At 44.7% G+C, this 12,244-nt stretch overlaps 1 protein-coding gene across 1 annotated transcript in view; it reads left to right on the forward strand.

The window, feature by feature from the left end:
• The window catches only part of zdhhc9 (zinc finger DHHC-type palmitoyltransferase 9), a 35,605-nt gene extending 23,361 nt beyond the window's left edge, over positions 1-12,244 (forward strand). The window contains exons 7-9 of the mRNA XM_056290534.1: positions 10,826-10,929; positions 11,198-11,297; positions 12,002-12,244. Of these exons, the coding sequence (XP_056146509.1) occupies positions 10,826-10,929; positions 11,198-11,297; positions 12,002-12,205 (408 nt within the window). The 3' untranslated portion in view covers positions 12,206-12,244. The remainder of the gene's footprint in view (positions 1-10,825; positions 10,930-11,197; positions 11,298-12,001) is intronic.

Below are 12,244 nucleotides of genomic sequence, written 5' to 3' on the forward strand. Positions count from 1 at the left end.
GCTAGGTAGAACATCATACGTGGCTTGGGCCATGAACTTGATTTGCTGGGGTTCTGCCTGCCAGATATCTTTCCCCAGGATATCTTCTTCTCCAGGGCACCCTCCCACCTTGTCCTTGCTACCTGCTGCAACATGCCCACCATCCTGCTGCTTAATTCCTCCTTGACACATACCCACACCTACTCCAGGACTAGATGGCGTCTGTCCTTGCCGTGGGCCTTATCATAGCATGGTTGTGGGATGGCTCCCTGTCCTGCCTGTCCAGTTGCCACCATGCCCACTAAATCCCTATGTCTCAGCCAAGACTCTGCTATCTCCAGGCCTTCCTGGGCTTTCCACTTCCTGCCTGTCTACACCATAATGCCTTCTTCTGCCATTCTAGAGTCCTTGGAGTCCTGATATAGCAGTGCCTCTTGTGCGAGAAACTCTGAACTCCTTGACGAGGCTGCTGATAGGGAGATGGAGTTTAGTGCTCCTTCCATACAGTGCTGCACTGCTAAGGCTGCATGGCAGATCCAGCCATCTGCGGAGGTAATTACTGACCTTCCTCTCCAAGGTCTCCACTGTTGACAAGGTTACCTCACACACCAGCAGAAGCCAGGGGACACGAGATAAGATGCCATGTTGGTAAATCCAAGCCTTGAACCTGCCAGGTAGGCCAGACTTGTGTACTGTGGTGAGCCAAGTCTCAAGCTCCTTTATGGTTGCTTGGATTGCTGCTATATCCCTGAGGCTACAATCAAAGGTCTTGCCTTGACTCTTGACTGGTTTCTCAGTGATGGATGGGATTGCAATACCATCCAAAAAGAAGTGAAACTTGTCCACCAATTTTCCTCTCTTTAACACCATGGCCCTGGATTTGGCTGGTTTAAAACTCAACCTCACCCAGGAGATGAGCTTCACCAGGCCCTGGAGGATCCACCTACCACTAGGCACCGATGATGTGGTGACAGTGAGGTCATCCATAAAGGGTGTGATGAGGGGCTGCTGAATGCCAGACATGGACAGAGGGCCTCTGCACTCAGTTTCAGCTGCCTTGACCACCATATTCATGGCAAGAGTGAAGACTGTAACAGATGGTGTACCCAGTTATAATCCTCTTCTCAAGGCGGTGCCAGTCAGATGTTGTATTCCAAGAAGTGACTCTGAGCCAGAAATTCCTATAGTAGCTCAGGAAGAGGTCTTTGATCCTACTTGGGTACATGCATGGTGTCGGTCCAGGGTAGTCTCGACCAACTTTTGGGGTATTGAGCCATATGCGTTGGCAAGGTCAAGCCAAAACACAACTAGGTCCCCCTTCCCTTCGTGCCCCTCCTTAATTAGTTGGGCAACAACGCCAGTGTGTTCTAGGCACCCCGGAACTCCAGGAATGCCACCTTTCGGTACTGAAGTGTCAATGTAGGCATTCTTCAGGAGGAAGTCTGTCATCCTTCTGGATAGGACACTGAAGAAGAGCTTCCCCCTCCACAATGAGAAAGAAGCATAATGGATCTGAACAGCTCCAGCTTGTTGAGTTCTCTTCCTTTGGTCAAGTCAGTTTTATTTGTATAGCCCATTATCACAAATTAAAAAAAATTGCCTTAGTGGGCTTTATAGCAACACCAACATCATGTCCTTAGACCCTTGTATTGGATAAGGAACAACTCCCTAAAAAAACCCTTTTAACAGAGAGAAAAAATAGGAAGAAACCTCAGGGAGAGCAACAGAGGAGGGATCTCGCTGCCAAAACGGACAGGCATGCAATGGATGTTGTGTGGACACAATTTATAAAATACAACATTGAAAGAGGATAACAATTATAATGTAAATATAAAATATATATGAAGAATATGAAGAAAAGGATGCCAAGCAGTGTCCAGATGCCATCTGAACAGCCCAGGACCCAAGCCATGTGACAACCATCACAACGTCGTCCAAAAAACAAAACAAACAAAAAACATATTAGTCGCATGTCTGAGTGAGAGAAGGATATAACATTGAAACAGGATAACAAAATGATATGAATTTATAAGATATATAAAAAGAAAATGTAATGAGGGAGATACCAAGCAGTGTCCAGGTGGTGACCACTATCACCATGGAGATCTGGGAGGAGAACAGACTGCACATGCACACAAGGGAGACTCACATCACATCATTCGCACACAGAAGAAGAGAAAGGAGAAGACATCATTCAGAGAGAAAAGACGTGATAAAGCTGCTTGCGTGTGTTTGTGTTTGACAGAGAGAGTGACAGAGAGAGGGGAAGAAAAGTTGGACTAGTATTGCACAGCCTAGGCTATTGGATGCAATGTTTATGTTACTCGGAACACTGCTTTGTCATTTTTTGACCCGCTGTGGGTCCCGCAAGTTGTGGGTTGACCCGTGCCTCATTAGTCTGTTTATAATTTGTAGCCTATGTCAAGTTTACCACTGGGTGGCAGTGTAGATTAGTGTGGTAGGTGAAAACTATATCGGCACAGGTGCAACAGGTCTAATCATGCATTAGGGGTGACGGGGAGGTCTCATGGTTTTTACTGCACACACGTATGCACACTAGCCAAGGCGACACCAGAAAGCCAAGCCAACCATCATATCACCACCCAGATTTTGTTTGCAATATAACATCAGTTTTTCAATGATATTCAACCAAGTAATGTTGCTGTAAAACCAAAAAAAGCAACCTCACCCAACAGTGAATACTGCCTAGACATCTGATCATATAAGCACCCAGCTGAGTGGCTAATTGCTGGTCAGGATAGTTTTTACATAACTAGAATCATTTCGAACACACACACCGGTATCATAAACACTGCCTTCGAAGGGGTCTGAGCATCAGCAGAGATCCCACCCACCCCAATCATGGACTGTTCTCCCCCCTGCGCTCTGGGAGGTGCTACAGGAGCCTCAGAATCCGCACTGCCAGGCTCAAAAACAGCTGCTTTCCCCAAGCTGTTGCCCACCTGAACCTGGCTACCCACTGAATGCCTGGGTATTTTTGTACTCGTGCTCTTTTTTTAACTCATTTTTAGCTTTTGGTCTTTATCTGTGTATATCTTATTCTGTGTTTGCTATGTTTGTCTATGTCTGTCTTGCACTGTTTGGCAAAGCTGCAGTCCTTATTTCATTTTTAACATGTACCTGCACATTGTCTGTGAATGTTCTCATTCCTGCACATTGTTTTTAATGACAATAAATTGAATTGAATTGAATTGGGTTGCAGCAAGCAAAGGCCATACTGCTTGTCTTTGTAATAATGGTGAATCCATCATCATGCTGAACAGAAAGAAAAGTTCTGGGCACCGAATAAAACAAGCCAAAGGGGATCTGATTAGTGCATAAATGTGTATCAATGTTTGAATTGTTTGTTGGGAATGGTGTTGCACTGTTTATGCGGCAGTACGCTGCGTAGTGGATTTTTTTGTTATTCATCCGTCGCAGTGACAAGGACCATCTAGTCATCCTGTGATGGATGACAGATAGCTTGCGCGATGATTAAAGTGAGGAAGAGTTGTGCATCATCAACCCCACTCTCTCATCCAAGACCACCTACTACCAGTGGTAAGACTAGCGAGACGAATGGCAGTGGAGACGGATGCAATTTTTCCTCAGGGTTTCTTCCCAAAACCTTTCCCGTATACAAGTATACCCGCGAGGCAGCAGAGGTTTTAAATCAGAGTTTTCTTTCTCCCAGATGAACTGCCCGACAAGGCTAACAAGCTTCATCTACCCGGGTTTGAACTCAGACTTGTCCTTCCCCTAGATTGGCTGCCAACCAAGGCTAACAAGTCCAATCGACCCACCCGGTTATACCGCCGGGAACCCGGTCGCCCCCACAGCAGACTTTGTGAAAACAGGAAGTACCACGAGAAGGTGCTTCTGTGGACACATTTGCGTAGGAGCGCCATATGCTAAGGTCCTGATGGACCCATGGTGATCACTGCACCAGGAAGTGAGAGGCCACCGCACCGCTTTGCCTTCCTTTTTGCAAGTAGGACATCTGGCCCAATACTCGCCACCTCCCACTACTTAGTGGATTATAATGTATTGCATTCAAAACTTTATTGGTTGTGCTGACTTTCTATGAATTCAAACAAATTGAAAGGAAGAGATTATTGTACAACTCGTCATGTAAGTGTTGTTTGGAAAAGTGAAAGTGCATAGGCCATGTGCAAGCCCTCAAAATAGTACAGCATTCATGTTGAAAAGTCTTCTCTTTCTTTCAATTTGCATTAATTCATAGAAAGTTAACACAATCAATAAAAACTTGAATTCAACCCAAAGGCAAATGAATTTGTGCTGAAAGGGAACACCCTGACTTTGAATCAAGACTCAAGAGCACCATCTGTTTCATCTAGACATGATGTGCGACCAAAAGTAAATATACAAACACACCTACAGGACCAAGTACAACACCATGGAGCCTCACAAGGAAAGGGTACTACTCTTAGGCCACAGTTGCAACCAAACACTGGAATATTGCACACAGCTACACTAAAGCATCAGTCTCAAAACATTTTCACAGCCTCAACAGCTGCATCTCTCAGGTCTGTAGCTACACAGGAACAACATATACACAGGCTTCAATCTTATCGTTATACAGGTTAACTTGTGTTGAAGCCAGACATCATTGAAACACTTGGGCATCATTTTGAATTTTACAGAGTAGGATGGTATGGCTTAGCGGGTAGAGCAGGTCGTCCAGTAAATGGAAGGTTCCTGTTTCAAACCCCGACTCCTTCAGAGAGTATGTCGAAGTGTCCTTGAGCAAGTCACTGAACCCCCAACTGCTCCTGATGAGCGGCTTGGCACCTTGCAATGGCAGGCTCTGCCATCAGTATATGAATGTGAGGCATACATTGCAAAGTGCTTTGAGTGGTTGGTAGACTAGAAAAGCACTATATAAATGCGGTCTATTTACAGACAAAATGCAGTTGTCCAGGATGCTATTTGTGGAATCATGCAATAATAGAATGAAATCACCACAACGCTCGTTCAACAGAATTTCAGCTACTTTACCACAAAGAGATGTAACCGTATTTGATGGTGACCCATTGCAGTGTATTTCCTTTATTAGGACTTTGGAACATTGTGTTGAAGAGAGACCCAGCAGTTATCAAGACAGTTTGTATTTTCTGGAACTACACACCAGGGGGCAGCCCAGAGAGCTGGTGTGACGCTGCCTACATGTGACACCGCAACAAGGATATCAAAGAGCAAAAGGTCTTTTGAAAGAACACTGGCAATGAATATAGACTAGCAACAGCCTATATGGACGAAGCATTTGGATGGCCTGTTATTAAAGCAGAGGATGTTCTGGTGTTGCAGGAATTCACACTGTTCCTAAAAGGGTGCTGCAAAGCTATGGCAGAGATTGAATGGAGGAGATGAACATTCCATCAAACATGAGGCATGTCATATTGAAGTAGCTATACAAGCTGCGGGAAAGATGGACATCTACAGCTTGCGAGATACAAGAACCATGCGTCTACAGGGATGTGTTCTCAGATATGGTGAGCTTTCTGGAGAAGCAAGTCAAAATCTTGTTGCATCTACTTTTTGGTGAGATTTCAGATGCACAACCAAGCACCGTAATAAAGGCTGTTAATAGGAGCTAACTGCTACCCAGGGAAAAAGTTTTGGAACAACCATGGCAGCTACCAACCTAGTAACTCCTAAGCCCACAGTGCACAAGATGCCAAAGCATCCCATAACATCTAAGGCGTTGTCCTCAGAATGCTTCCTTTACTGTGTAGAGTCACATCCATTAGTTTAGTGGTCAGAGCTGAATGACATTTCTCAAAGGGAGAAAGTTGAATTCCTGAGAGGAAAAGGAATCTGTTTTCGATGCTCGAAGGCTGGCCACTTGAGCAAGGAATACGGAAGTCATCTGACCTGTGACAAATGCAATCTAAAACACCTGATTATTCTGCATGTCCACAACAAAGACATAGTGAATAAACCACAGGAAACATCAGTCAATAGTGCACTTGTCTCTCTTCAGGCATGTGGTTGTATTGGGCTGGAGACTAAGACTGTACCCTTTCCATTGTTCTAGTACAGATTGTATCTGTACTAGAACAATGGAAGCTGCTGCAGGCCTTTGCCTACTTTGGTACAAAAGGTTGCTGAACTCTGGAAGTTCAGCAACCAACCATTTCAGGAAGAAGCTGAATCTACAGGGTACAAAGACCAACATTCTGTTGTGCACTATGGGCCAAGAAAAGGTTTTTGAAAGCCAAATCCTTACAGGATGTAAGGATGTAAGGTGTCCAAATTGGACATTAACTTGAGGAGCTCCAAGAGATGTTTACACTGGAAACAATTCCTGTCCCAAAGATCAACATCCCAGGCATCTGGGTGGTGTGGCAGTCTATTCCATTACCTACCAACACGAGGATCAGCTGTTCGAATCTCCGTGTTACCTGCGACTTGGTTGGGCATCCATATAGACATAATTGGCCATGTCTGTGGGTGGGAAGCTGGATGTGGGTATGTGTCCTGGTCACTGCACTAGCGTGTCCTCTGGTCAGTCGGGGTGCCTGTTGGGGGGGGGGGCTGGAGGGGAGTCTGCAGCCTTCCCCAGCTCGGCAGAGGTTTTGGAGCAGTGACTGGGATGGCTCAGAAGAGTGGGGTAATTGGCCAAGTACAATTGTGGAGAAAAAGGGGAACCCCCCCCCCCAAAAAAACCGCAAGCTGAAAGATATCAGTATCCCAGAATTGGATGCTGATGTTGAAATTTTGATTGGGACTGATGCACCAAAACTCATGGACCCCTGGGAGATAATCAACAGCCCAGGTAATTGACCTTATGCTGTGAGGATCCTATTGGGGTGGGTTGTCAATGGTCCTTTGAAGGGGCAATGGCGGTTTTTTGCCAGAGAAGCTGCTCAACCATATATGCCAATAGGATATGCATCACCTCAGACTGGAGGAACTGTTGGTCTCTCAGTGTAACCAAGATTTCAATGAGAAGTCACTGGAGAAAAAGCAGAAGATGTCAAGGGAGAACCTGAGGTTCATTGAGCTCTTAGAGAAGTCTACTTGGATCTAGGAAAGTCATTACTGCATGGATTTACTCTTTAAAGCTGATGAGATCACCATGCCGAACAACCAGTGTATAGTTGAACAGCATATTCATCATCTCAAAAGAAAATTTGAAAGGAATAAAACCTACCAGGAGGAGTATAAAATATTTCTTACTGAAATGATTGACAGCGGATATGTAGAAGTGGTGCCTCAAGACCAGTTGGACTGCAGAGATGGTAGTGTGTGTATCTCCCTCATCATGAGGTAAGAAGAAAATCCCGAGAGTGGTTTTCAATTGTGGAGCAAAACAAAAGTTAAGAGAAGCCTTAGCTGCAATAGACCACAGCAAGATTCAAAGTGCAGGCATCCGGGTGGCGTAGCAGTCTATTCCGTTTCCTACCAACACGGGATCGCCGAGTCGAATCCGCGTGCTACCTCCGGCTTGGTTGGGCATCCCTACAGACACAATTGGTCGTGTCTGCGGGTGGGAAGTCGGATGTGGGTATTTGTCCTGGTCGCTTCACTAGTGCCTCTTCTGGTTGGTTGGGGCGCCCCCTGGATCGGCAGAGAGGGGGTGGAGCAGCGACCAGGATGGCTCAAAAAGAGTGGGGTAATTGGCTAGATGCAATTGGGGAGAAAAAGGAGGAAAAATTAGGAAGCTTCAAAGTGCTCTCAGGCAAAAAGGCATTGATTGGACTTTCAACCCCCCTGCTGCATCCCATGACAGTGGAGTCTGGGAGTGACTCATCAGAATGTCAGAAAGGTCTTGTTTTCTGTTCTACAACAACAATCTTTAGACAATGAAAGCCTTCATACTATTCTGTGTGAAGTAGAGGCCATTCTCAATTATCACCTAATAACCAAGGTTTCTGGTGATGTCAATGACTTGGAAGCTCTCAGTCCAAATTATATCCTTTTGCTCAAATGGAATCCTATTCTTGCCCCTGGCCTCTTCCAGGAAAACGGTCTTTACATCAGGAGACAAAGGAGACAGTTTCAGTACCTGTTGCGTCTTTTCTGGAAGAGGTGGACAAGGGAGTTCTTGCCACTACTGCAGGAACGACAAAGGTGGACAAAGCCTCAGAGAAGTTACACGATGGGACATTGTCATTGTCGTAGATCAAACTGCTCTTCATGGATCAAGGATCATGGGAAGAGTGACAAAGACTTACCCAGATAAGAAAGGATGGACCAGAAAGAACTTGTACATGCAGTACAGTTAAAGACGAAGACAGGGCAGTTGGAGTGGCCCATATCCAAGCTCATTCTGCTCCAAGAAGCAGTGTAAAGGTCTGGCGGTAAAGGTCATGACCCAACGTTGAGTCATGTGCTAGTAACCTCTGACTCAGAAGAAAGAAGAAAGGAAAAAGAGGATGATCAGACTTTTTTGTGACTCCTTTTCATTAAACAGGAACCTCACCCAACAGTGAATACTGCCAGACAACTACTCATTAAAGTGCGTCAAAAACAAGGTCCTCTCCCGCACCCAGCCAAGTGGCTAATTGCTGGTCAGGATAGTCGCTACAGTATTACTTGAGGTTTGGTGTGCCATCTGCTGATAAGTGGGTCTTACACTGCCTAATGATATGTAAGAGAATACATGAATAGCTCCTGGTCAGTTATTGAATCAGCTATTGGGTTTACATAACTGACATAACTGATCACTTCTTAACTGACTCTAAATTGTCCTTAAAGATGCTTCCCTGGCTCTTGCGAAAGGAGCTTGGTTATCCCCCCCATGTAAGTTCAGTGACAGGGGACTTGACAGAAACACCAGTTTGGACTCATGATGTGTTAATAAATTCACTATTAAATCATAAATGTAATTCACTGTTCGCGTTGTGGGACCGACCAATCTACACCCATTTACAATCCCTCTTTCACTAACACACACACACACACACACACACACACACACACACACACACACACACACACAGCAACTGGATGAAACCACAGAGGGAGTAATTAATTGTATTGTATGTGTGTGAATTGGTGTAAGTGGGTATACACTTTATCTGAGGCTTTGTAAGCCCGGATTTGACTGCAGAGATGCTGGCAGAAAGCAGGGAGAGTTGTTAAGTACTGGGAGAGTTTAGATGACTGTGGAAAGCTGCAGAATTCCTCTCATACTTTATCATACTGTTTAATTTATTAATCTCCTATTCTTCTCCAGCAGCAGACAGGCCTTTTTCTTTTCGTTCAAAACTAGTAATAAGCTGTGCAAAATGCACCAGTAATGCGGCTCTACAAATTGGAGCAATGGCTGTCAGCCTGGTCCTATCTATAGCTGGGATTGGCCTAATAATAGGAGCATCGATACCTGCAGGGGCTTGGTCAGTTGCCAAGCATGCTGATGTGTGGGGGGGGGGGGTGAGAAAGATGGTCGGAGAGAAAATGAGTTAAAAAGAGAGAGGGCACCTTGAGAGCTATGGCTCATGTGGTCTCTCCTGGGGAAGACACATGCTCTGTAAGCCCTGTCCCCCCCCCCCCACAAACACACAGCCGCTTACACTGTCTTTCTCACTAATTTATCATTAGGCTTTATGGGCAAATCACTAACCTATATCTACAGTGTCTGATTTTAAAATTGTTCTTTTTTCAATCCATGGTAACAGTTTAGGTGCTTTCTGCAACAAGGCAGGCAATGCATAGGATTATGTACAGAATGTAGGAAGAACTATTCATTTAATCCGCAATGTGATTTCTCATAATTATTAAATTAATTATTTGAAGTCTTGGACAGCACATTATCTTTTGAAGCACACATCAACAATGTTACTCCGTCTGCATACTTCCACCTCCATATAATCGTCTTCGCCTGTCGCTTACACCAAACAGCACCGCCCTTCTCATTCACACCCTGGTTACATCCCATATTGACTACTGCAGTTCTATCCTCTTTGGTCTTCCCATCAAGTGTTTTCATAAACTTCAGTTGGTCCAGAATTCAGCTGCCCATATTATTACCAGAACTCCTTCCATAGTAGATCATATCACTCCTGTTCTTCAGCAACTCCATTGGCTCCATGTTAAATACCGTATTGACTTCAAGATTCTGCTTCTCACCTTCAAGATCCTTAATAACCTAGCTCCTTCATATCTTTCCGAACTCCTTCATATCCCCACACCCTCCTGCACCCCCCCCCCCTGGAACTCTCCCACAAGACATTCGCAACTCTCTTTCAATCTTCAAATCCCGTCTCAAAACACACCTTTTCAAACCGGCATATTCAGTCTGATCCAGACTTTAATGGTTACACCCACATTGAGTTTTGCACAGATGATAATTTTATACCTATCTGTTGTATTAACCAATCATTGTGTACCCCTGCTTTGTTTGATTTTATGCTGTCTGATACAGTGTTGCTTGTTTTTAACTGTGTTTTGTAAGCTGTCCTTGAGTGCTCTGAAAGGCACCCATAGATAAAATGCATCATTATTATTATTATCATTAAGTGTTTTAATCACTGGTTGCCATTTGGCACACCTAGCTCATACTGTATGCCTTAAACCAGGAATCATTAAAATCCCGACACGATCCTCTTTGTAGGTCAAGCCCAAGCCTTTGGGAAAGATATCTAAAAATGGAGCTGTGCTTTTGAATAAGGAATAAGCACAAGCAAAGTTTCTCAGAAAGCGAGGCGAGGAGTTCGCTCTGTTTAGCAAGAATTGAAGCCCCTCTGGGAGTGGTCTTCATCTTTTCAGTTTATGACCTGGTTTAAAAAGGTCTGATTGCTTGGAGAGGTTTTTGCTAGGCCCGTCAGCGGATTTGATCCAATAATGAATGAGGTGTATTTTATTTTATCTTTCCCAGATTAAAGGCTCCTGGTCAGGAAAGAACCGAGTACAGAACCCCTATAGCCACAAAAACATTATGAAGAACTGCTGTGAAGTACTGTGTGGACCTGCATACCCCAGGTAAGACAGCCAGGGTTCCTCTTCAGCCATGTGACAGGGCGAAGCCGAAAAATGAGTGCAAACATAATCGAAACATTATTTCTTTTATGAATTGTTATTAGCTATTTCAGGTACTATGTTGACCTCCCAACTGCTGTATGGCATGTGTACCTAATATGTGAAAGCCTTTTAGCATTTTTCCATTCCTAAATGTGCCCCCTCAGCCCTTACTCTGATGAATAACGGACAGGATGTCATTTGCGACTGATAATCTTACCATACTCCCCAGTGTCTTGGACAGGAGAGGGCTGATGCAAGAAGATTCGCCAGTTCCTGCAGCCCCTGCCACACCCTCCTCCAACAGTAGCAGCCCAGTGCCACAAACCACAGTGAGCCAAGAAACACACACACACAAATCCACCCTACTCATACAACCCCCCCCCCCGTCTCTCTTGCTCTCTCTCCCTCTCATCCCTCCTCCCTCCTTCAACATTTCACACAATTTTTGTATGTCTGGCGCTAAAATGCTTTCTGTCTGCCAGACACCGAGTAGCATACAGTGAGTAGGCATAAAAGGGAACCTAAACCGATTATAAAGAGCACCAGGGAGAAAGGGGGGTGGCAACGGAGATATGTGAAGAGAACAATGTGGTGTTAGGTAGGAAGCACTTTTCTTAGCGCAGTGACATTGATAATCCACCTTTAAAACTCAAGGGAGATGGAGCTCCTTTGTGCCTCTCTTTACACAGTTGACATTGTGTATTTGTGTATAAGCCATGAATAAATTAACTTTTTTTTGTATTGATCAAATTCTGCAAATTAACCAAGGTGATTTTATCCTTTTCATGTCTCAAGGTAATTCGTGGGTCAGGATTACTTCGCTTTTGTCCACCGATCAAATCATGTTGGCATCAAAGCGTCACATTGTTCCATTTAAAAACAATTTATGAGGCAAACCCACCTGGGTATTACAAGACTTGCTAAAATATTTATGTATGTACTGTATTAATTTGTTTGCGGTCTTTGCTGAGGTTCATATAGTCATTAATGGCTCTCTTTTCTATTCTTATTTTTTTGCATTTGCTTCTTTCAGCTTGCACTTCTCTGCCTACAGAAAACCACAGCTCCACTCATCTCCAACGAGCACACCCCTGATGATGCCAAACCAAGCATTGCTGCCTCAGCAGAGAAGAGCCCATCCCCCAAGGAAGAGGAACCGCCTACATGCAAGGTACCACCTCTGGCCTCACCTGAGACTGATGCAGAAGCATCCCTCACCAAGGACAAGGCCCACTAGCTGCGTGATGGGAGGGGGGGCAGTCTCCCTCTTGGCCTC

The sequence above is a fragment of the Lampris incognitus genome, chromosome 1 (genome assembly GCF_029633865.1).
Source record: "Lampris incognitus isolate fLamInc1 chromosome 1, fLamInc1.hap2, whole genome shotgun sequence".
NCBI classification, from domain to species: Eukaryota; Metazoa; Chordata; class Actinopteri; order Lampriformes; family Lampridae; genus Lampris; species Lampris incognitus.